The 23,662-nt window shown below is 39.3% G+C and overlaps 1 protein-coding gene across 1 annotated transcript in view; it reads left to right on the forward strand.

Annotated features, from left to right (window-relative positions):
- Positions 1 to 1,763: 1,763 nt before the first annotated feature.
- prkci (protein kinase C, iota) overlaps positions 1,764 to 23,662 on the forward strand; it is a 46,155-nt gene continuing 24,256 nt past the window's right edge. Inside the window, exons 1-7 of the mRNA XM_005729138.1 lie at positions 1,764 to 2,096; positions 14,717 to 14,838; positions 17,474 to 17,563; positions 19,792 to 19,842; positions 20,794 to 20,879; positions 21,431 to 21,568; positions 21,658 to 21,712. Of these exons, the coding sequence (XP_005729195.1) occupies positions 2,014 to 2,096; positions 14,717 to 14,838; positions 17,474 to 17,563; positions 19,792 to 19,842; positions 20,794 to 20,879; positions 21,431 to 21,568; positions 21,658 to 21,712 (625 nt within the window). The 5' untranslated portion in view covers positions 1,764 to 2,013. The remainder of the gene's footprint in view (positions 2,097 to 14,716; positions 14,839 to 17,473; positions 17,564 to 19,791; positions 19,843 to 20,793; positions 20,880 to 21,430; positions 21,569 to 21,657; positions 21,713 to 23,662) is intronic.

The raw sequence follows: 23,662 nt of genomic DNA on the forward strand, positions 1-23,662 counted from the left end.
AAATGGGGACGGCAGAAGGAAGTTTTATTTTAAGCACCGGTTTGCTCGAACCACACAAAGGCAAATGTGTCCAACAGTCATAGGCATAAGAAACTGGAATTCTCTCAGTGATCATCTTAAGTGTTGTATAAATGTTTCTCAATTTAAAATCTGCTACAAGAATAAAATGATAAACCGATATGAAGAAGCTGAAAAGAATAGAATTTAATTGCAGAAAAATGATCCTTTTAGTTTGATATTTAGTGGTATTGCTCATTGTTGAGTATATTGTTCTGTTTGCTTTGTTTTGTTTTATTATGTGCAGAAAATTGTCATAGTGTAATTTGCCTACTTGTATTATCACAGATAGGGGGCAGGTATCAATAAGAATTTATTCTTCTTCCTGCTCCTTTTCATGCATGGAAACAGTGTTACTTTAATTGAAAGGAAGGTTGTGTATGGGAATGCATTACTGCTGTACCATGTGTGAAACAATAAAATAAAATAAAAAAATATCCACTATTCTTCTGCACATCCACAAACCATCTCAGCCTTAGCTCTTTGACTTTGTCTCCAGACTGCTCGACCTGAGCCGTCCCTCTGATGTACTCCTTTCTAGTCCTGTCACTCCCAGTGAAAAGCTTAAAATCTTCATCTCTGCATCCTGTCTTTGTCAGTGCTACAATCTTCAAACCAGACATCATAGCAGTTCTCTCGTTCACATTGCAAACCCTTCCTTCTGTCACAAATCAACCCTGACACTCGATGTTCCTCTGCTCTCCAGAACATACCTCCACCTCTCCAAGCTCTCTTCCACCTGCTCCCTACTCTCACTACAGATCACAAACACATTTCACAGAAACTACCATCAACCTGTCATCAGCATCAACCTAATCCCTGATGCAGGCCTTGTCAGGCCTGATAGGCGAGCAAAACGAGTGAACTCAAAAGCAAAACCAAGAGAGACCGTCCTAAACTTTTTTCATAAAGACTTATTTCACACAAAAAGGAATTCAGACAATAGAAGACTTGTCTAGAACTCTGAGGAAATGCACAGGTCTGATGAGGCACAGCCAGGTGGTCCTACTGGCTGAGGAGCGAGAAATCCAGAACTCCGCCCCAGGAGGGGCGCATGAACCGGATCTTGACAACCCTAACCTTGAACTCATCTGTCACTCCTACTGCATACCTCATACATGCCCTTATACGTAGATTATGAGGAACAACTTTGAAAGAAAATACAAAAAAACCAAAACAAAACCCAACCATCCCCCCAATAATTGTACTCAGTCTGTTTGTAAATATAGTAAACATCTAAGTTGAATTAAAAAGAATATTCTATATTTAAAAGAAGACAAAGCATTTCACGTTATTTTAACCCCCACCCCTTCCTTTTATCACAGCAGCTAACTCGTTTCTAAAATTAGATTTTTATCTTTTTTTAGTACATGTTTTTGTCACCGGTCAATTTTGTTGTTCTTTCCAAACCAATGCGCTTGAATGCGCGACATGTCTCGAGGGTCTTTCCTTTCCGAGCTTAAATGTTTGAACACGAATGCAGCACTTACCTACATAAAAGGCCTGAGTTGGTACAGGCCAGTGATGCCAAAAGTTATATTTGACGTTTCAGAGTTTTTGACAGTATCCCACTGGTTTGTTATACTCGATAAATAATAAATCAATGTGAAATTGTGTGTTTTTGTGTTTTAACAAGACACAATTCAGGATGGAACGAATATACCAAGTTATACACTGCCCCTGTTACATTCCGATAATGGACTGGCCCGTGGTTAGGCCTTTGCAGTGGGGAGTTGTTTGACGGACCCCGCAAGTTTTTCTATACTTTACCTGTTATTTTTGTTTGTCTAAAGAAGGGCAAATACTCAGCTTTTGGCATCACTTGCTTCGTTATTCATTTGGTTTGTCGACGGACCGTAAAGATTAACAGTTTAGGGCGTGGTACCGGGCCAAAGTAGGAAGCAAGGTAGATAGGAAGGACGATATCGTTGAGTCGGACTGTCCACGGCTGAGCTTATGATGCCGACGTTGCGGGATAGCACCATGTCCCACCCCGGCGAGAATTCCCACCAAGTCCGGGTGAAAGCTTACTACAAAGGGTAAGAAATAACCATGTATTTTAGTATTTAATATATCCAATTGGGAATAACTTCCTAGCACCAGTTGGAAAGACGGCTAGTAAGCTGGCTAACACTAGCTCAGTCAGCTAACGGCTGGCTAATGTTGGGAACCACCGGGTTTCGGTAAACTTGGGCAGGCGGACAGGTGACACTGTCCAGGCGCTCCGCCTGCGAAAAGTCAGTCTCGGTGGTATCTGAGAAATTTTTCAGCTACACGGCGAAATTGTCATGTGGTTTAAATTAGTTAAATCTGTCTCAGCATGAAAGCTTTGGAGCTAGTCTCTCAGCAGTGGGCTAACAGTTGCTATCTAAGTTGATAAGGATTTGGCGTCTTGTTATTGATCGTCTTTACATTTATTTTGTCCTATCTCTGGCAGCACAACATGTCCTAAAATACCGCTTTTGTGTCACTTCGGGAGGCACAATGTGATAGCAGGAAATCCTAATAATTGTTGAGCTTTCACAATAACTGAGGAGCTTTGAAAATCCAAATTAAGTAGTGATGTTCATACCTTTCCAGTTAGACAACGTAATGTAGACCTATTATTTTCAGCCTCTGTTATCCAGTACTTACGTGATATTAGTTACAACAACGAAACCATGTACCACTTTTATATGCAGATATGATGAGCTCATTATAAATAAAAGTAATTAAATCTAAAGATTTGTTTTTTATTTTGTTTCAAAAAATTATCAAGCTGTAATCAGGTTATAACTGTGTCACATACAGTAAAGGACACATGAGCTGGCAGTGGAAAATCTTTTGGTTTACAATTCTGCTTCCTCAAAAACAGCAGCAACCATCATAAATGTTTCTGACTAGTTTAGGAGCAGTTTATCAACTTTTGATGTTCACACTGTAGCCAGAACTATAATATCAGGGTTTTGCCTGGCTCAAAAAGGGGTAAAGAGACTGTGTTATTGAACTTTCCAGCATTTTGTTTCTATTTGTGGCCACTTGCTGAACAAAAATCAATTTTAAGCTTAGTGCAAAGATGCTGTTTGAACCTATTCTTATCACAGTTTCTGTGATTTTCCTTTGTGGAATGTCAGAAGCTCTCTGATAGGCGCCAACGTGTTTTCTATAGAGGAAAACCCCGGATAATCTAATATTTACATAAAGGAAAGCCTAAACCAAGTCAGTTAGCAAACAGACTTCAGCACAAGACCTGAACAATAGACATCTATGTATTGTCCATTAATGTATGACATATCCAGGTGGACGACATTGTCTTTGAGTTTCTGTCATGCTAAATAAGCATTTCGTTTCACAGTTGATTGTCATGATAGAAATAATTGATTACTCGGTTGTTTCAATTATACTTTGCCTCTGTTTGATGGAGTCAAGAGATTGGAGATCAGTCAAGACTTGAAAAGCGTGTAGTGCAAGTCATCTCAGCCATACCCGTGTGACACACCTCAGTACCTCTGTGATGTGTGTTGATTATTGGTTGGCATCTCGAAGAGAGAGGCATGTGAAATATTTCTGACGCGACGGCTGAGGAATCTCAGCTATGCTGCCAAAGAGAGATTGCAGTGTAATGGTCTCATGATTCTGCTATCGGGATGCATTAAGCCAGGATGTCATCTGAGTTGTTTTCTTTCGCTGCAGAAGTTAAGACTGAAAGATGTTAGAGCTAGTAATGCACCAAATCAATATAGTAGATTAGGCAGTAGTGTCATGTCGAAGCTGTTTACCGACTGTTTTTATAAGGCCACAACAACACATCTTTATACACCTTATTGTATGAATCATCGCACAGTGTGACATATGGACGTTGAGAACGGCAATACTTCCTGTGACAAAAGACCAGAGATGGGGAATGGAGCTTTTTGTAGAGCATAAATTTTCAACATTTTCCCCTGTGGACTTAAACACCATGTAACTTGGAAAATTTTCATAATATGAAGATAAAATTTTAAATGATGTCATTTAATATGTTCACATTATTGTTTAAAGAGAATCAAAAGAACAGCTTCTTCTGAGGGAGTGAGGTGGGAGGCACTGATTTTATTTTGTTTTTTTTAACTTCAGATCACCCTCTTGGGTTTTGGGCATTGTGACTTGCATTTTCCCGTAAATTCGTGACATTGGTACTGACACAATTCCATTAATTCTGACTGAACCGATTGCAGCTAATTAATCCGAAATGAAAATAGACGGTGGCAGTGTGGCTGCTTGAAAACAAGAGCCTCTTTCATGTGACATAAAAGCGTTAAGACTTAGCAGGTTGTTCAAACACTACAACAGCTGATTTCACAGATTAATTCCATATCCGGTGCTAAAATCATTATATCTGAAGTCATATGCTATAAAACGCCCACCTCCGTGACTTTATCAATGAGCTTACTCTCTTATCTGCTCTTAGTGTGGGGTGTTTTCTGGGTCTGTTCTTCACTGTTTGCATGTTTGCTGTCAGTCAGTGCCAGCAGCAGATTGGTGTCAGCCTGTAGCAGTCACCAACGCGTCTTTATTTTTCTCTCATTCAGGCTGCAAACGCACTGACCGTATGACCAGCAACTGATGGCGATGTTTTTATTTTATAGTCTGTTTCTTACGGTGGCAGAGGGTCCCAGGGGCTCAGCTGGATGAGTGGGCACTTGTTTTAGAGGGTTTTTTACTGCTCTCCCGTATGATAGAAGAGTCAGACAAAAAGACATACACAATTGAGTATGGAGAGATCTGGGGAAAAGTGACTCCTAACAGGGGGATATGTGCATGTGTGGTGTAGACCAAGATAAATCATGAACCCAGGATTCCCCAGCATAACATAACATAGCATAACAGGTCTAGTTGCTGTAAAAATAAGCTAAAGTTCCTACTGTTGAAGGTACCTTCAACAGGAGTTAAAAATAGTTGCCTTTCAGGTGAGATGGTTTGGGGATATCCTATTTGATGTGGCCCATTACATTCTGGAGTTTCTCTCAGCTGATTCAAGAACATCTCAGTGTACCTGCAGAAGAATGCGAGGGCTGACTATGGAAAGATGGCTTTCCATCTTTTCAGTAGGCTTTAAATGCCACGGCACAGGTAAACACCTTATTAAAACACTTTAAATGTTTGAAAGCTATAGATAAAGAAAGCACTAAAAATGCATAAATTATGGAGAAACGGTTTACAAATTCTAACAAAACAGTGTCTTTATATCGCTATAAATAATTAAAAGTGGTCCTTAGTGTGGTAATGGACCTCTTTAAAACGTGACTTGGCAGGAGATTTTTCTGTGTTTTTAGCTTTTAACCTAGTGCTTGTCTATTTCTTTTTTTTCTCTAGATTTTTTTTTTTTTGTGCTGGGTTTGGAGGGCAGCCATCTGATGTTTTCCTCTATCCTCTTGTTTTAATGATTCAGCTTATCTTGGTTGTGTATTGAAGCACAAATCTAACATTATTTTTGCTTGCCTTTCTGTAAGAAAAAAGATAACCAATAGCTTAAAATGTTTAAACCTTTAAAAGCTTGTCTTCTTAACAAAAACCTCAGTTTTTTTTAATTCACTGCACTATTTTGCCAGGAAAATTGTTTGTGCAGATTTGCCGACACAAACTAACACAAGGTTTCCTGTGTGCCAGATTAACTTCAGGATTCCTGTGTAAGGCATGTTGTTTGGCAGGAAACTAGGATTACACAGGCCTGATGGAGCAGTGGAGTTATTTTCCTCTTTTGAAAGGATTTGCTCTTCTTTGTCAAAGACTCTGCCATCTGCATCCCTGCTCGAAGGCTCGGCTTTGTTAAAAATATGGCAAGCAGTTCTTCCCTTTTCTCGTTATTTTTGGTCTGAAAGCCCCTCAAGAACTCAACTGCCGAGCCACCCACATAAATGCCCATCTATCTACCAGAATGCTCCTCCACTGCATTTGATTCTCAGATAAATGTGTGCGATTCCTGCATTGTAAGGTCTATGTTGTGTGTAGCTATGGCTCATGTGTTGCATATAGGTGTTAAGCGTAATCTTGTCTCTGAGATCAGCAAGAGTGTGTTTCGCTGCTGTTGTTTTATTGCACAGAGTGACACTCCCTGTTTAGCTCTGCAGGTGAGCTATGTTGCCTGGAGACCACAGCATCCTGCGGTCAACACCAGCAAAGGCCAGACCTGACTGGGAGGAATCGGGGAAGTATTTGTTTGTTTTGGAGGTGGGGGGCTGTTTTGGTAAAAATTTTGCATGGCTTCATTACACGACCTGTCTTTTCTTTAGTGCGTATGTGAGCTTTATGTTGGAGATTAGCATCTGTCTGTGTTTTCATGAAAAGCTTTGCTGTGCGTGTATATGTGGGTCATGTAAACTTGGATGTGGTAGCGCCGAGTGTGAGATGAATGGTTCTAGGGTCTGTGGCAGCCCTCATAGGACCCGTCTCCTCGACCCTCCTCCATGCTTGATCGCTCATCAGTGATGAACAACTTCATGCTGGGCAGTTGGGACTGCAGAGTCCTAATCACAGCTATCACCCCCTCCTCCTCCCTTAATTTAGCCGTGCCGTAGAACAGGGCACAGGAATGCCAGACTCGTGTGGAATGCTGTTTCCTCCTTGTTCCTCACGAGCGACGAGCTCCTAGTTGCTCATAACACAAATCTTCCACCACTCGAAGGAATCCTATAGCACGGCTTCTTTTTGAGACGGGTCACTAAATTTCTACTTTACTTCTTTACTGTGTTATTTGTCTCGTAACATGTATTTCACACAAATGGAGTAAATGTTTTGAACCAGACTGACCTACTCTCTAATGTCTGTTAATGGGGTGGGGTCTTTGAAGAGCCACTATTCCCGTAAACATGATAAATTAGCATATACTTAAGGAAAAGAGTCTGAAATGCCAGACATAACAGAAGTCTATGCATTTTTATTTTGCCCATTCATTGAACAAAACCTGTTTGGCAGGTATCAGAATATTTTTACACCCACGAAAAAAGGGTGTAATTTGGCAAAAGGGTGTGCTGTGGCCGTTTTTATGTGTAAAATCACTCAGAGAAGTGGAAACTGCAGAGTGTCTTTTGTTTTAGTCTCACACAGTGCACAAACAAACCACAAGAACAGCAGTGTGGTTATTATAATTAACTGAAACTAAACTAAAGATTGAAATGGTGTGAGACTCCATTTTACTTAACTTAAATAAAAAAAACAAAAACAAAACTGCAGCTGAAACGTGTTGTGCTAACAGAACTAAAATAAATAAATGAGAATTACTCTGCCAAGGCAGCTCACTCATTGGGCAGTATTTAATTTTAAGGGAATGGCATTGTATTTTTTTTGTATATATTCTTGTTTTTTGTTCTTTTTAAACTTAAGAAATTTGGGGTGTAGTAAAAATGCCACATTTTGGGACAATTTGAATAAAGTCAGATGTGAAATTAGTCAGCGATCAGTGATATCGGAAGTCAAATGTGACTAATTGTGTGATATTTAGAAACCCATATAACAATATAATTTGCTAATTGCCAATACAAACAAAAGCAGTAATTCTAAGCGTAGTTTTAAAGATAAAATACAATTGATGAAAACTTGAACTGAGTTTCTCTTGAAGAGGTCAGAGGTCCAAAGTAACATAACAATTAGAATCCCCATATACCATTCCCTTTGTGGCCGTATGTTGTCAATAGAAACAATGGCAGTTAGGTATGTAGATTAAAAAAAAAAAAAAATCTATATAGCATTATTATCACTTTGGCCTTCAGATCACTGTTGACCTTAAAGAGAGGTCAGAGGTCAAATCTGTAAATCTTTTTACAGTACGTGCTATATGTTGATGATAAACACCACACTCATGAGAATCATAGTTATAAGGCTTTTTGTCACTTTTCGTCCAATAAATCATTAAGTTGACGTTGAAGACTAGATGTAAGCTAAATTTTAATGGATTGTTAACATGACCCTACTCTACACCCCACAGACAGAGTGAAACACGCAAACACTACTAAAAACACTACCTCCTCTGTGGAAGCAATAGTAGTAATAAAAAGTAAAAGTAAAACTGCTTTATTTTTAATCCTTTGTCAGTATGGTCAAACTGAAAAGCCTGAGGGGGCTTTGGTGTTTTATTTTATCACTCTGGCGTGTCTTTTATGTTACTTAGTCATCTGTCTCCACAAAGTAAAATGTTTGTAGTGTAATATCTGTTCTGGACATCTGAAATGTCATTCTTGAAAAATGCCACCTGTATTACAATAATTAAACTAATAAAGACAAAACGGAGTATTTTAAATTGTGGAAACTAAACTGAAACCATCATAGGTTTCTTTATTTATGTTACACATAAAAAGTAATAATGTACCTAACTGACCAGTTTTAGCTTTTAGTCTTCTTGTAGTGCTTTGCTCTGACATCAGGACAGATGAGAAAATTACTAATGCAGTTAACTCCACAGCAAAGTTAAAACTTAAAACTGTTAGTTAACATGTGAAGGTTTCTGTTATGAATTTGCTGAATTACTTACAAGTGAAGAATCCTAATCAAAAGAAGCAGCACGTCAGTCATCAAACAGCTGCCTGCTTGGTGGCCTTGAAAAACAACCTCTGTCAATTAAGTTCAGCGCAGTCATTATTGGTTTGGAACAATCAATAGTTTTTCAATTAAAGTTAGACTTAATGAGGACAAAAAGGGAAAATGACCAAAAGTGTTTAATAGATTTTCAAAAAAAATGCTGTAAATATTCTGTCGACCGTCTTGTGAATTGAGTGATTGTTAGTGTCATCTTGGCTCATTGTGTCAAGTGTGAAAACACATTACCTTTGTGCTTCCTTACTTTCAGTCCTGGTGAGATTAAAAAAGAGAAACCATTCAATAACAGTCATGTTCCTTATCCACAAGTCTTTTGGTTTTCTTTAGTTCATTATTTAACTGATATTTAACTGTTTATGTGAGAAATTATCTTAAATGTTGGAAATGTCTAAACTCTGAGAATCCAAGGTGAGGTCTTTTTAATTTGTTGCATCATATTTTTAAAACAAAGAATTCTGTAATGTGAGAAGTAACAGGGTTTTCCTGCATCTTTAAAATAAAAACTTTTGAAACGGAAAAAAAGTATTTCTAGCAGGACTTGTTTTTACATTAAAAACAAGTAACAGAAACATGATATATTGGTATTGGCATTTATAATGACTGAAAAATGATGGTTAATAAGAAAAGACAGGAGAAACATCCTTCAATCATGTTATGAGTGTTGATGTTGCATTGTCCACCAGAGGCCACTCTGCAACTTCACTCTTGGCAACACGTTTGGAACGCAACAAACACAACAACCAGCGGAGCAGAGTTGTGCTGATTGAAGTCAAGTAATCCAAGAGTTGCTGTGACTATGAAGCACGATTATTCTTAGGCTGTCATGTTATCTTGTTAGGGACTCATAAATAACTACACATAACACGTGCAAGGGAAATTTGTTTGTTTTGTGTATTGTGTCTGCGGAAGTGGCTTCAGAAGATGGGTACACTGGGGATGGACATGATCAGCAATAATACTCAGGTAGACTGTGGTGTCAAATAGTTCTTTCCCACTAGTACCTACTTGTCTCGACTCAATGCGGCTTCACTCAACTCTGTTTCGGTCATAGAACCTAATGTGTGTGGATTTGTTGTAGCACACGGCGAAAAGTCCTGTGATATCATTTGTATGCGGCATGAATGCCACAATAATGGAGGACATCAAGGCGATGGTATACCTGGTGCCCGTTGAGTGGCGTTTTGTCAGACTTGGGGACTGCTGTGTGGGTTTTTTATTTATTTATTTATTTATTTTAATGTTTTTCATTTTTTTTTAGAAATGGCTACTCTAAATGGCTTTAGAGTAGCCATTTCTCTTAATGCCAGGTTTAAAACATGGTGGATTTGATTCTCATGACTCTTTGAGTTATGCCACTGACTAGCCAATTGGTGGCATGTACTCTCTTGAAATCACATTTTTGAATAGTCTCAGATCACTTGGAACCCTGGCCAGGTACTACCACATAATGGAAACTCCTAAAAACTGAGTCGAACTGTTCCGAGCTGATCCGACTAGGTACTAGTGGCAAAGGGCTATTAAGCAATGCCCAAAGTGTGCCAAAAAATATCCTCCACACCATTACACCACCATCTGAACCATTGATAAAAGGCAAGCTGGATCCCTGTTTTCATGTTTTTGAGATTCACAAAGAATTTGAGATTCTTTGTGAATTTCATCCTCAGTTTCCTGTTTTTAGCTGATAGGAGTGGCACATGATGTGGTCTTCTGCTGCTAAAGCCGATCTTCTTTGAGATTTGACATGTTGTGCATTAAGAGATGCTCTTTTGCATACCTTCGTTGCAGAAGACATATCTGAATGCCAGTTACTTGAGTTGTTTCTGTTGCCTTTCTTATAGCCTATAAGCAGTGTGGTGATCCGCCTCTATCATCAACAATACATTTTCACCAAGACAACTGCTGCTCAATGGATAGTTTGTTTCTGAGATTATTCTTGACAAACCCTGGAGATGGTTGTTTGGGAATACCCCAGTAGATTTCAGTAGGTTTCTGAAAGACTTGAACTGAACAACCATGCCACATTCAGCGTTGCTTAAACACCTTTCTTTCCCATTCTAATACTCAGTTTGAACTTCAGTGGCATGTCTAGATGCAGTCCATGTGACTGGCTGATTAGTTATTCACATTAACAATCATTGAAACAGGTGTACCTAATGAGGTGGCCAGTGAGTCTATTTTTGATCACGGTGTTCTACTTCTTTCCTGTATCAGCTGCAGTCTTTAGCTGAGCTCGTATCTGTGTTAATGAGGAAGTTGTTTGAAACACTGGAGATTTGGCTAAACTTTAACTACAGCATAGCCGCACAGTATTTAATGAACACCCTCAGCTCCGGTCCAGTCACACGTGACTCAGTTAGTCACTCGCTGGCATCAAAACGGCGCTTGGATCATGTACAGTCACGGTGTTGGAATTGTAGTGCGTGTGTGTGTTCATATACTCTTGAACCTTTGATGTTATCAGGGTTTTAGTAGGAAGTGGCGCTGCCATGCTGGTCCTGGAGGAGAGATCAGACTTGAGGAGTGCTGTTTCCAGTCTTTTTCTCCTCCCCCTCCTCTCACTGGTAATGATTAACACCAGCAGGATGGAGGAAGAGGGTGAGAAAATAGAGAGCGGAAGGGAAGGAGAAGAAGGCATCAGACTGTCTCTTGACGTCAGCATATTATTGCTTTATTCATTCTTGATGTGTAGTTTCGCAGACAGTTTAATACCTGCTGTGCGGAAGCTGTGCACTGACGAATCATTTCAGATCCTCCTGTTAATGTCTTTCACCAGCTTATTGGTATTAATTATGTTTGTTCCCTTTTGAGGACTGAACCTGCATTGACCCCACACACCTCAGTCTGTCCTTGAACTTGTGTAGTAGCTGCCTTTAAAAGACTGGGATTTTATAATTGTGATAAAAAGCTTTCAAGTTGATGAAAATCTGGAACCAGCTGGGATGAAGGCTGTAAAGGGAGTAAGAGGGCTTTGTCCCCGGCTGGAGGTGGGGAGTGCATTTACACATCACTACCTTTTTCCTTGTTTTTGCCCATTCCCTCTTCTCTCTTATTCCTGATCCTGCTCCAGTAGCCGCCTGAGATCAGATCTCTTGTTGCCTGCAGACCTGTAAAAGCTTGTGTTTTACATCTCTACCCCCATCTTATTGTGTAGTAAACACAGACAGCAGGTAATGTCTATCCTGGCGCTAACATGAAATTATGAGTGGAGTGCTGATGGCTTCCATGGGGATAACTGCTCAGCAGTTCTTATGTTTTTTTTTAAATTTAACAGGTACAACACCATGCAGTGTTAAAGAGTAAAATCCTGCATTTTAGCCAAATTGTTCATTTAAGCAGGTAGAAAAATCTAAACAACCATCCAACACCTACATCCCTTTAATGACTAATTTTCCAAATGTGATGTGCCTGAATGGGACCACACAGTCCCCTCTAGTGGTGACACTTGTGCAAATAACGCGACAGTCTTTTGTCTAACAAATTCATTTAAAGGAAGTGGGAAAAGGCCGTCCTATACCATGTGTATAGTGCTTTGCCCCTGAGTCGTTTCCCCTCTCTTCTCTCTTACATTGTGACTAATCCTGTAAGGACATTTTCCAGTTTACTTTTTTGTGCTAATTGGTTTGTTTTTAATTTGTCACCCATTTAAAAAAATCTTATCTTTGCATCTATCTGTTTCTACCTACTTTTTAGGGTAACTCCCCCTTTACCCCTAAATAGATGGGGCTCATAAAATTACAAAAAAACAAAAACAAAGCTGGTGTTCAGCAATGGCAAAATATTTTTGCTTTTCAGGGATTTTCAGTGTTGCAATGATGAACAACAGATGATGAACCTGTGTGCCGGGGCAGCTATGGGGTGGCAGTCATATCGAGTGATCTAGATGGATGTTTTAAGCCTCCTTGAGATGTCTGGAGATGTTTGAGCTTTAAGAGAGGCGTGGAAACTCATCTATGTATATGAAAGAGGGTGCAAAAAAAAACAAGAGCTTTGTAGCCAAAAATGCAAAAGAATAATTGTTTTATGCTATTTATATTGTTTTCATAATCATTAGAAGCCCAAATCGTCTGTCCATCCTTCCAGGGTTACAGGAGAGCTGGAAGCAAGAAGCAGAGTTACTCTCTGGACAGGTTCCCAGTACATTAAAGGCCAAATTAGCATCATACATGAGATGAAGGTTTGATCAGTGAGGTCTAGCATTGTCAGAAGTTATATTTGTTCTTGACTGAGCTTCCCTGCTTTTCCATAAAGGGACTGCAGTGGTGGACAGTGAGCCCTAAACCACAGCGGTCACGGTCCAAGAACAGCCACTATCAGCTGTGCCATTTTGTTTGAGTGTGCAGCTGTCTCGCTCAGTCCATGGCAGGCTTTCTCGCTCTTGTTTTTGCTCTTTCTCACACCCACAGTCATGCTGTACAGATGAATGCACACACAAATGTGACAGACTGTGACTCACAGTGTTTAAAAAGAAAAAAGAAAAAAAAAGTGCTCTCTCACCTCTTTTCTCCCCATCATAAGTCTGACATTCTCCAGAGTTTTTGTTTGACGACATAAGCGAGAGCGGGGGACAGATTGGAGGAGTAGAGTGTTTAACAAATCTTTATGAGTAATGACTAGTGCTGATACAATCACTTATCATTTGATTAGCCAGTTATTAAATAAAAATGTCAAACTTTTCTCCTTTCACACTCTCAAATCTTTCAGGGTTTCTTACATTTCAATTGAGTATTACTGTATTTTAGATTACTGGCCAGACAAAACATCATCTTGAACCTTGGGGAGTTTATGATAGACATTTTTTGTTCTGCATTGTGATATTTAAAGGACTGAAAAGTTTGTACAAACAGTAATCAGCAGATTATGTAATAATAACAATACATTTTCTTCAGCAGCCTTAGTAACAATATTTGATGTCTGTGAAGTGGATCATAATATTGTATCCATGTTGCAGAGAATGGATCTATGCATGTACTGATATTCAGATTTGAAACGCTAGTCATTCAGATTTGTTGACTAAGGAGGCCATTTGTATGTTTGTGGAAATTAACAAGAGATATATATAATGACATATAATAAGCAATAAATAGTGTCTGCACTCGGTTTGCACCCACAACTTTTTTTCCTCTCTGCTTATGAAACTTGTTTCTTAAACAATACAGAACAGTGCAGAACAGTGTACTGTGCTGGTTATGGATGGATATAGATAAGATTACATTGCATGTGTTCAGCATCACTGTCCGTACAAAGTAGCAACGTAATGATTCTCTACATCAAATCATACATTGTTTTCCAGATATATTTAGTATCCAGATGGATGAGTTATAGTTTTATGAAGGGGGGCAGATGTTGTGTAGGCTGTAGACATGCTTTCTAATACTGTAAGTTTAGGCATTTTAACATGTGAGTCTATGGTGATTGGCTCACTTTTGGAATCACCCTCATATGGCCTTTAGAAGTACTACAGCTTTTGGCTTATCATTTCTTTATTCGCTTTTAACTCCAGAGGTTCTCGGCTGTATAAAATATGGGCCCAACTTCTGGGTCTGAAATTTGAAGGCATCTGAGAAGTACCTTAGACCTGCATTCTTTTTGATGACCACCAGGGGGCGATAGCTATAATTGCAAAAAGAACTTGAAAGCTTCACTTCTCTAAATATGTTCCTGATATTTTATGGTGTAAATTTTTATTCTAAGCATCAGAGATGATTATCCAGGACATACTCATTGGCTATCAAAGACATTAACCACTGAGAGTGCAGTACAGTCAGCTCTGCCCTTTGTTGGTCGCAGCCACTTTCAAAAGATGAGGATAGTAGATATGGAGATGCCAGTCTTGGGGTTTCAGTATAGGACTTCAGAAACCAATGTATGATGGTCACATCACACCCCTAAAAGTGATATGTTGTAGCTGTATTTGTTTTTATTTATTTGGCCTTGGTCTAAATAGTTAATACTGAAATTAATCTAGTGGAATGACTTTTATTGGCTGTGAATGCGTCTAATAGAAAATGTTAGAGTGGCAGGAAAGTCAAATATTGACTCTGTGTTGGTATTGATCCAGTATGTCTGATTGTTTCAAGTTAAATAATATACTTGTTTTTCTTTCCTGCAGGGACATCATGATCACACATTTTGAACCATCCATCTCGTACGAAGGCTTGTATGGGGAGGTGAAGGACATGTGCTCCATGGACAACGACCAGCTCTTCACGATGAAGTGGATTGATGAGGAAGGTACGTTTCTAATCAGACTGCTGCCTCCACCTTAAGGTGAACAGCCATCAAAGCTGGGGCTTTTTCACAAATTAACTTATGGAAAAACAACCATTATAGAAATATGATTTAGGAGCCACGGGTTGAATTTGGCAGCATATGATGAGCGCAGGCTCACATCAGCACATATGTCATTACCACTGCATTCCATTACCATTGCATACGTCTTGTCAGTCCAGATGTATGCAGGCTGATTCAGTCCTTTGTCAGCGGGTTATTTGGCAGAAGTCATTGTGTCATAGGAAAGATGGAGATGGAACCATCAGATCATTCCACTCAGGAGAAGGTCGGCCTGCTCAAACTCATTAGACTCAGATCAGCTCCCACTGATAGCCACCCACGTAAAGTCGCTGGAGTCATTAGTCTGTGTGAGGCAGAAAAGCTGCTTGATGTTGTTACTACGTACTCTGTGCTTGCTGTCTCTCCTCCTGCCCCCAAAGTGCACACCATGAACTCAGGTCATCGTCGCTATAATTACAGAATAGACCTGGAGTTTGTCTGTATGTCTGCCTGCTGCTGATGTGTGTTTTTAAAAATACTCCACTTCGAACACTGAGTTTTCCTATAAACAAAATATAGTACTGAGTTAGTTTAAGTCTTTAATCCATAAAAACGACATCTAACAACCTCCCCTTGTACCCTTAATTTCAAAACTCAGTGAATTACTTTCAGAAAGTTTAATATGGCCATGGCACTTTATACTCAATGGTTACGATAGTCTTTTTCACCATTGTACGTGAAAAACTTGCGATACATCGTGTATATTGGATATATCACCCAGACCTACCTGAAATATGATAAAAACTGCTCAGTTCAGAAAAGAACGCCAAGGGTTGCTCCTAGTGGGCTTCAGAAGTTAAGGTGACTTCTGTATGTAGGTGGCTTTTCTTGTAAACACAAAAATGGCTTCTTAACAATTACACTTAAACCAGTAGGCTGATCTTGAGATAAAGAGTTGAGAGCCAGCAACCTGAATAAATCATTTTGGGCTTTGGGAAATTGTGTTTATAACAAATGACTCATTTGTCAATCCAGTGAAGCAGTAATGAAAATATTTTAATTGCAGCCATAAATATCAAGGGTGCTCCTTACATACACTGTACAAGACATGCTTGAATAAGCTTAAACAATTAAATCTTTCAATATCACAAAGCATTTTAATACGTCACCTTTTTGTCCATGAACTTGAAAAGCAGCAAATTCTTCACTATGTTTTAAAGCCCAGATTAGTTGAAATTTTCAGGAAACATGATAAACCTGATGAACCCATTTAAAAAAACAACAACCCCATAATAAACCTGATAAACAAAGCGTCACTTCTGTCCTCTTCCTGAAACCAAAACTTTGTCTGTACTGATTAAACCAGACTGTCATGTTTACCTTTGACACAATAGTTGCTGCAGTCCACCCACTAATTCAACATCCACCTCCAGCAGTTTGTATCATTTTAAATTTGCACAATGTGTCATAGTTTCCATTCCTGTGCTATTTATACCATCAGCACTTTAAAAAAAATTTTTTTTTATGGTGATCGGTCGGGTCGAGCGGTAAGAGCAGAATTGAGCATCGCCTTGCCCAGCCTCCTCACGAGTGACCCTGGACTTTTCCTGTAAATGATGAGGAAGTAATTAGATCTGTGTTTGAGTGGCATTTTAATTATTGATCACTGCACAAATAGGCATGTACAATTAAAAATAAAAATGTTCGAAATGGCATCATCGACGTCTGCTCACACCCACACACTTTCAGTGTTTACTTAAAAGTTCATGTGTTGCGTTTTGTATCACACCTACGATTAGAGTGAATTTTTTTGTATTTTAAATGTCAAACTGCCCCGCTGTTTCGTTCACCTTTAACTCTTACAGCCTTTTTGCACCGTTTACTGGAAATACAGTTTACCTACCTCTTAATTGTCCTTTGCAGCTGCTTCCCTTGTTGTTCTATGTGGTTCTATGTGCCGTGGTTTCCTTTTTATATTTCTAAGCAGGCTTTAATATTTGCATCTAGAAAATGAAATGCTGATATTTTTTGAAAGAACAAAGGAGAGGGGGCGTTCAGACACACCTATTAACTAATTAAATTCCAGTAACAATTTTGGCTTCCACTAATTATTAAAACAAGATCATTGTGATGAGACAAATGTGCTAATTTTTGCCCCTTCATAAACATTTTTGTCTCTTAATAAAACACCAGATTTACTCCCTGCCAGACTATAGCAGGGTTATTTTGTAAAATTAGAAAAAGAAATCCACTTAAATGTGCAAAATCTACAAAAACCTTTTTGATGGCTCGGGAGATTGAGATTGGCTTATGTGTCTCTGTGTTTCTAATCTCTATTGCTAGTATCTATTCTAGAAACATAGGAAAAAAAGCTGTACATTATGTACTCTACACCATAATTTTTATTTTTCTTTCTTTCTAAAGAGGAAGCTCATTGAAACTTAATAAATGTTGTTTTTCTTTCTGCAAGTAGTTTTACTGCAAAGGAAGTAAAAATATTCTCTTGTCCTCCCACATGTGATTACTCCCAGTAACTTTGGTTTCTTGTGTTCATGTAAATGTGGTGAATGACATCTGGTCTCTCCTCCGCTGCTAGGTGACCCCTGCACTGTATCGTCGCAACTGGAACTGGAGGAAGCTCTGCGTCTCTATGAACTCAACAAAGACTCGGAGCTCATTATCCATGGTGAGCCTTTCTGCTTTTCACACAAGTCCTTTTTTTCTCTTTTTTCGGCTACATCTACACTTTCAGCGCGTGTTCCTGTATGCTGCTGTTAGAAATATGTTAATTCAGACCAGTTCTGTAATAACTCTAAGAAAAGCCTGTTATTGTTGACTCTTTGCTTTCCCAGTGGTCTACTCACCTCCCTGTTGGGCTTTTTTATAACAAGCCAAACTGGCAGCATTACTGTTTGTTCCATTTCTGGTCATTAAGCTACAGTAGAACAGCCCTCAGGCCTGGATCGTGGCTGACAGCCAGTACCAACACAGACTGCCACAGTTTGACTTATTAGTAGTTAATGTCCTCCTTCATAATCAGGCTCTCCTGCTTTTACAGAGTGAAAAGCGTCAGTCCTTAATGTTGTTTTTAGTTTCTAATTACAAGCACTTTAGGCACAAGACAACAGAATTAGAACAGAATTACCTTTTTTTATTGTGAGCCTGTGTTCACTGCAATAATAGATCCTAATATATTTAGATTTTTTTCTTGTCAGAATGAAAAACATTTCCTTGCTTTACTCACTTATCTGCAAGCAATATCATTTTTTTTTTTCTTTTTAGCATTTCAGAGTTTTTAACGATTTAGATATAAAAACATCAAAATAGACCATGGGACGTGAAAGACACTGACAAAGTGATTTTGCACAATAAGTTACTGTGTAATATTCGTTTGCCAAAGATCTAGTACACACTATCCGGTCCATATCAAGTTATGTTGTCTTTGGATATGAATTCACAGAAACCTCCCACGTTTTTACAAAAAAGCCTTGCAAACATCTTCTGACAAGCAGCAGTGTTCATTATTTGTTAATTTTCAGTGTTGGAGTTTGAGATTCTTTCCTATTTTCGAGCTGGGTGGGGTGATCTTCGAAGAGCCAGCCACCCACCACATCGGCCGATGTGATCTATTTGCTGATAGATTGGCATTTGTAACAACCAGTAAAAGGAAAATTAAAGTAAAAGGTAAAAATGAGACAGAAGAAACGGCTGTCAACCATGTTATGAGTATTGATGTTGTGTAGTTTGCGATCTCCACCTTCCCTGTTGGAAACAACCAGCATGCAAGCAGAGTCGGGTGGAGCGTAAATGAGTAATCGATGACTTGTTGTGATAATAAAATAACATTAATTTTAAAGTGTATGATCCTATTTTCTATTTTAAGGACTTTTAAATAACAACACGTAACAAATGTTAGAAAAATCTGTTTAGTGCATCTCTGAGGAAAAAATCTATGTGTCTGCAATAAAAATCCCATATCAAACAGGCTGTAGTCATGGCTACAACACATTTCTATGAGAACTATTATTTTTTGCAGCACATAATAAAGAAAAAAAAATCATATAGTTTGTCCAGCAGAGCATGCCTGACTGCAGACAGTGTTTGACAGTAAAGTGATAATGTTAATTAAATTTACTAGTGCAACTGCAATGCTTAAAACCGACATAACAAAAAGTCAACCTAAACATCTGTCCGGTGGCTTGTAGTTTTCTTTCTTTTCTTTTTGCTTTTTATGCATCAGTAATCATGTTCATTTCTGCTTATGTCTGATCACAGATGGCTAAATAATGCATACAACAAAAAGGCATCCAAACATATGTTTAATGTGCCGCTGAACTATGAAACAGCATTACTTCTGCTGCTGACGACTGTTTATGGGCCCCGCAGCTAGTTTACCGTCTAAGCTTAATCTGTTTGACATAGACACAACCTCATGAGTCCAGGCTGAGGGGCGATGGTTGTATATGTGGGTAGATTTGATTGGCAGGCTGTGTGTGTTTCAGTATAAAACCTGGGGCTGTGGATAATGTAAAGATTTAATATAATCAGAGGTGGCGGGTCAAGAGTGCAGCAGATTCAAGTGTGATGACTGAAAGAGGATGAGTGAGACATGAAGGGGGATGTTTAGGAGAGGAACTGAGGGCTTCGTGAGGGGCCACCAGGTCTGCTTGTTAACGAGCTCTTTGGCTGTAGCCCACGCCTCGTCTCTGACTCACGCTGCCCCCAGTCTAACTCGAGCGGTCTCTGCTGTCGACTTTGATAAAAAATGGTCTTTTCCCAGTTTGTGTAGTATCATACACAAATACACATCATACACACCTGAAAAGAAGTTTTCCTTTTGCTACAGGTTCACCACGATGATAGAAATGTCTGACTTTAAGACTGTCTAAAGTTAGTCATCCTTTTTCTTTCCAGTGTTCCCCTGTGTACCAGAGAAACCTGGCATGCCTTGTCCGGGAGAAGACAGTGAGTTGAACCTTTTCTTTCTTTATTTTTACCTCATTTTTAGCAGCTGAACAATCCTGCATTTAACTTGTATTTCAAATCTATCACACACCAAGGAAACCTTAAAACGGCACAGTGGTGTAATGGAGACTGTTCAATGTCTGGGTCCAAGTAAGGACGCTTAACGAGTCTGTGCAGAGAAACAGAAGTTTGTAAAAGCATAGAAACGAAGTACTGTCGCAGAAAATAAATTATCATTTGAATGTGATGTGTGCACAAATTATGGGTTAACTGCTACACCACAGAGCCACTCTGTTTTTCTATAATTTAGAAAAACATCCACCTCCATTACAAACAATGTGATTCAATGGCTGCCTATGAAGCTGTGAGACAGTGTCAGGCTCACACTACATGATATTTTTGTCTGTTACCATGGTCACTGTGTGAGATTAGGTGATTATACACTCATAAAATCCTGCCTTTTCATCACCAAGAGACATGACAGACTACACGTTCCTCTCATAGGTGTAGTCCTACCGCAGAACGTGCCATAATGAGCCTTTGCCACTTTTTTCCAGAGTGAAGAAGTGGAATAATCACACTGAATAATGTGGTTCAAATTCACTGAAGTGTATTTCATGCAGGAGAGCCAGTAAAGACACATTGATGGTTAAAAGTCATAAGAGATGCCGACTGATTCACAGCTTTGACTTGACATGCAAGAAATGAATTCAGTGTTTTTACCTGTCTAACAATAAAAGAGAGCGTATCGAACCACATTTATAAACTTTAACTCAAACAGTTTTAGCACTTTTCAACAAACAAGATTACACAGAAAATCCACAAAACGATCAGAAAGTGTTGTGATGGTGGTGTTTCAAATATGGTTGTGAATTTAGAAAGTTTACATTTTTGTCCGATCACACGTGTGAAGCTGGATGCTTTTTTTTTTTTTCTCCCCTCCCTCCACAGAGTCGATATATCGCCGTGGAGCTCGACGCTGGAGAAAGCTTTACTATGCCAGCGGTCACGCCTTTCAGGCCAAACGCTTCAACAGGGTGAGACGTAATGAATTGTGTAGTTCTCTGCACTGCTATGCCTATTTTTAAGTTTTTGGTTTTTTTTTTCTTCGATCATCTAACGTGCTTTAATTCAACAGCAGTTCATCAGTAACAATCGAAATACATACTGTTTAGAGGAGCTTTCATGTGGTTGCTGGTAGGTAGCATAACAACAGCAGTGACTCCAGACATGCTTGCAAACGTATGGGACGGGTTGGACTATCATATGGACGTATGCCGAGTGTCCAGAGGGGGGCACATTGAGCACAACCATGTATTTTAAAATTACTGCAATCTTCAATGTAATTGTGTCATTCTTTTTGATACATCCTTTATTTCCCTTCTGTTTTGTACATTAGTGTCTAAATATTGCAATGGCTTAATGGAAGTTTTAAACCTCAGTGATTTTAAAGTAGTAAGGGGGTTGATTCTAGACGAGCAGACTCGTTCATGTTTCAGAAGTCATTGTTGTCTCTGTGCCACTCTTTGGATTATTCTGTGTACTTGATTATGATAATGATTTTTGCTCCTCTCGCCCACCCGAGCAGCGAGCCCACTGCGCCATCTGTACAGACCGAATCTGGGGTCTGGGAAGACAAGGCTACAAATGCATCAACTGCAAGCTGCTGGTTCACAAGAAGTGCCATAAACTGGCGACAGTAGAGTGCGGCAGACCGATGATCCATGTGAGATCTGTTACCATCAATTAATCAAATACACACTGAACGTTTGTCTCTGTGCTGATTGTACTTTAATGATGGATGTTATTCTGTAGGATCCAATGATGCCCAGCACACAGCAGAGTCAGCTAGACCCACATGAACAGCCAGGTAACACACACATTTAAATCATTTCAAGTTTTAAAGCACAGTTTTCTCTGTTAATTTACATAATATAGTCTGTGAAATTAGCCTCAGAGGCTCAGTTATGTAAGACGGCTCCACAGTGCGTTCGTGCGTTATCACCGATGACTGACGCCATCACCGCTGGGCATTGGGCAGGTTAAGTTGGGTTATGTTAGGTTGCACCTGTTAGAGTAGCACTATCCACACAACTCGGTTATGAGTGGAGATGCAATATGAAACTATAAATGTTATAATGTGATCATGTTAATTTAATGCATCAATGGTAGGGCTCTGCAATTAACCGAAATTTAATTTCGGCTCCAGCTGCGACTTGCAGTAATTTTGAAAATAAGACTGCTGAGATAAAACAATTTTTCTTTAGATTTTTTTTTATTTTATTTATTTATTTTTTAAAGCAGTACCACCCCCAACCACCCGAACACACACATGCACGAACATGCACCCACGCACAGGCTGTATTAGCTCAGGTAGAGACTAGGTTTGAAGCACACTACCAAACAGTAAATGCCTGTTGTTTCAGAATTTGAGGTATGTGATAAATAATCTTAACACTCACTAGATTTAAAGTAATTATTATTTTTTACCACAGTTCAGTGGTCCCGTAAGAGCACCCTGTATTCCAGTGGGTGCAGCAACACACCCTAAGACAGCACTTGTACTCCACCAGAAGCACTGCAGGGCATTTCAGAAGCATCCCAAAAATGTCTTTCCGCTCTGTGTCATGAAAGATGTACACAGAGTCAGTTTTTGATTAAGCCTGTGTGCAAATTAGCACGAGGGGAAGTCAGTTTGGTTTTGTTTTTAAAATAAAAGACCTCATGCAGACTAAGACCTGATTTAGAGTTCTGTGTAGTCTTTGTTGAGCCTACGATGTAGCCTTAGTAAGTGACCGGCGTCGTCGGCATTTACACATACTGGTGTATTGCATGTTATTTATCGTGTGGGTGTGTCCCCAGTGTTTTATATGTGGTGCTAGCCAAATAAAATACTAGGGCTTTCCCTGGATCCCCACTCTTTGTGGTAGTCAGGTTTTTCCGGGGGCAAATGCATTCATTTAATTCTTTGTACATTCTCTTACATCAATCCTGATAGTTTCAGCAGTCTTCCTCTAGGAATTTGCTGAGTTTTGTGAGTCTTTATATTGATGCCATGGTTATTCTTTATACTATGGTGATGATTTTTTTTCTTTCATTGATAAATTTAAAAACTGCTGTGAAATGAACAGGAGAAATCAACAATGCTGAGCAGGTCAGTCACAATAGTTGCGGGCTAAGTTGACCCAACGTTACAGAAGGTTAATTTTAATCTTAATTTCCCACTGAAGCATAAATCAAACACGCCACAGACTCGCACCATGTGTAATCCCGGGGATTAGGAACAAAATGTGGAACTGATTTTGAGTGCCCATTATTTTATTGCCAGTGTTTTGATAACACCGAACTCAGCAAGGAGCTTGAAAACCTGGACTACACGTTGATCAGCTGATTTTGGGAGCTTACCAGCAGCTCCAGATTTAGGTGCAGTCGAGTGGTTGAGAACTTTCAAAGAGGTTAGGATCATTGTTTGCTGTTAGAGGGGCACCTAAAGCTCAGTTTGCCATTATTGAAGTGCAGATGTCCTTGCTTTACTGATATTGTGGCTTGATTAACATTAAAATAATTTATAAGGTGTAAAGGCATACTTTCCTACTTATGTATTCACAAAATGGTCTGGTTTTGCTGTATTGCTAAACAAGGGTCAATACAAACTGGCTGTTTTCTTTTCGAACCAAGGAGAGAGAAATTACTCTGGTGCTGCAGAGCTGTGAACAAAGCGTGTGACTGTCTCTCACCTATTTTCTCTCATCTCTCCCATTTTCCTTTTTCCTCTCCTGCCTCCCCCTCGCCTTCTGTCTGTCTGTCACTCTGTCTGTCA

The sequence above is a fragment of the Pundamilia nyererei genome, unplaced genomic scaffold, assembly GCF_000239375.1.
Source record: "Pundamilia nyererei isolate P.nyererei 1_Seehausen unplaced genomic scaffold, PunNye1.0 scaffold00031, whole genome shotgun sequence".
Classification (NCBI taxonomy): Eukaryota; Metazoa; Chordata; class Actinopteri; order Cichliformes; family Cichlidae; genus Pundamilia; species Pundamilia nyererei.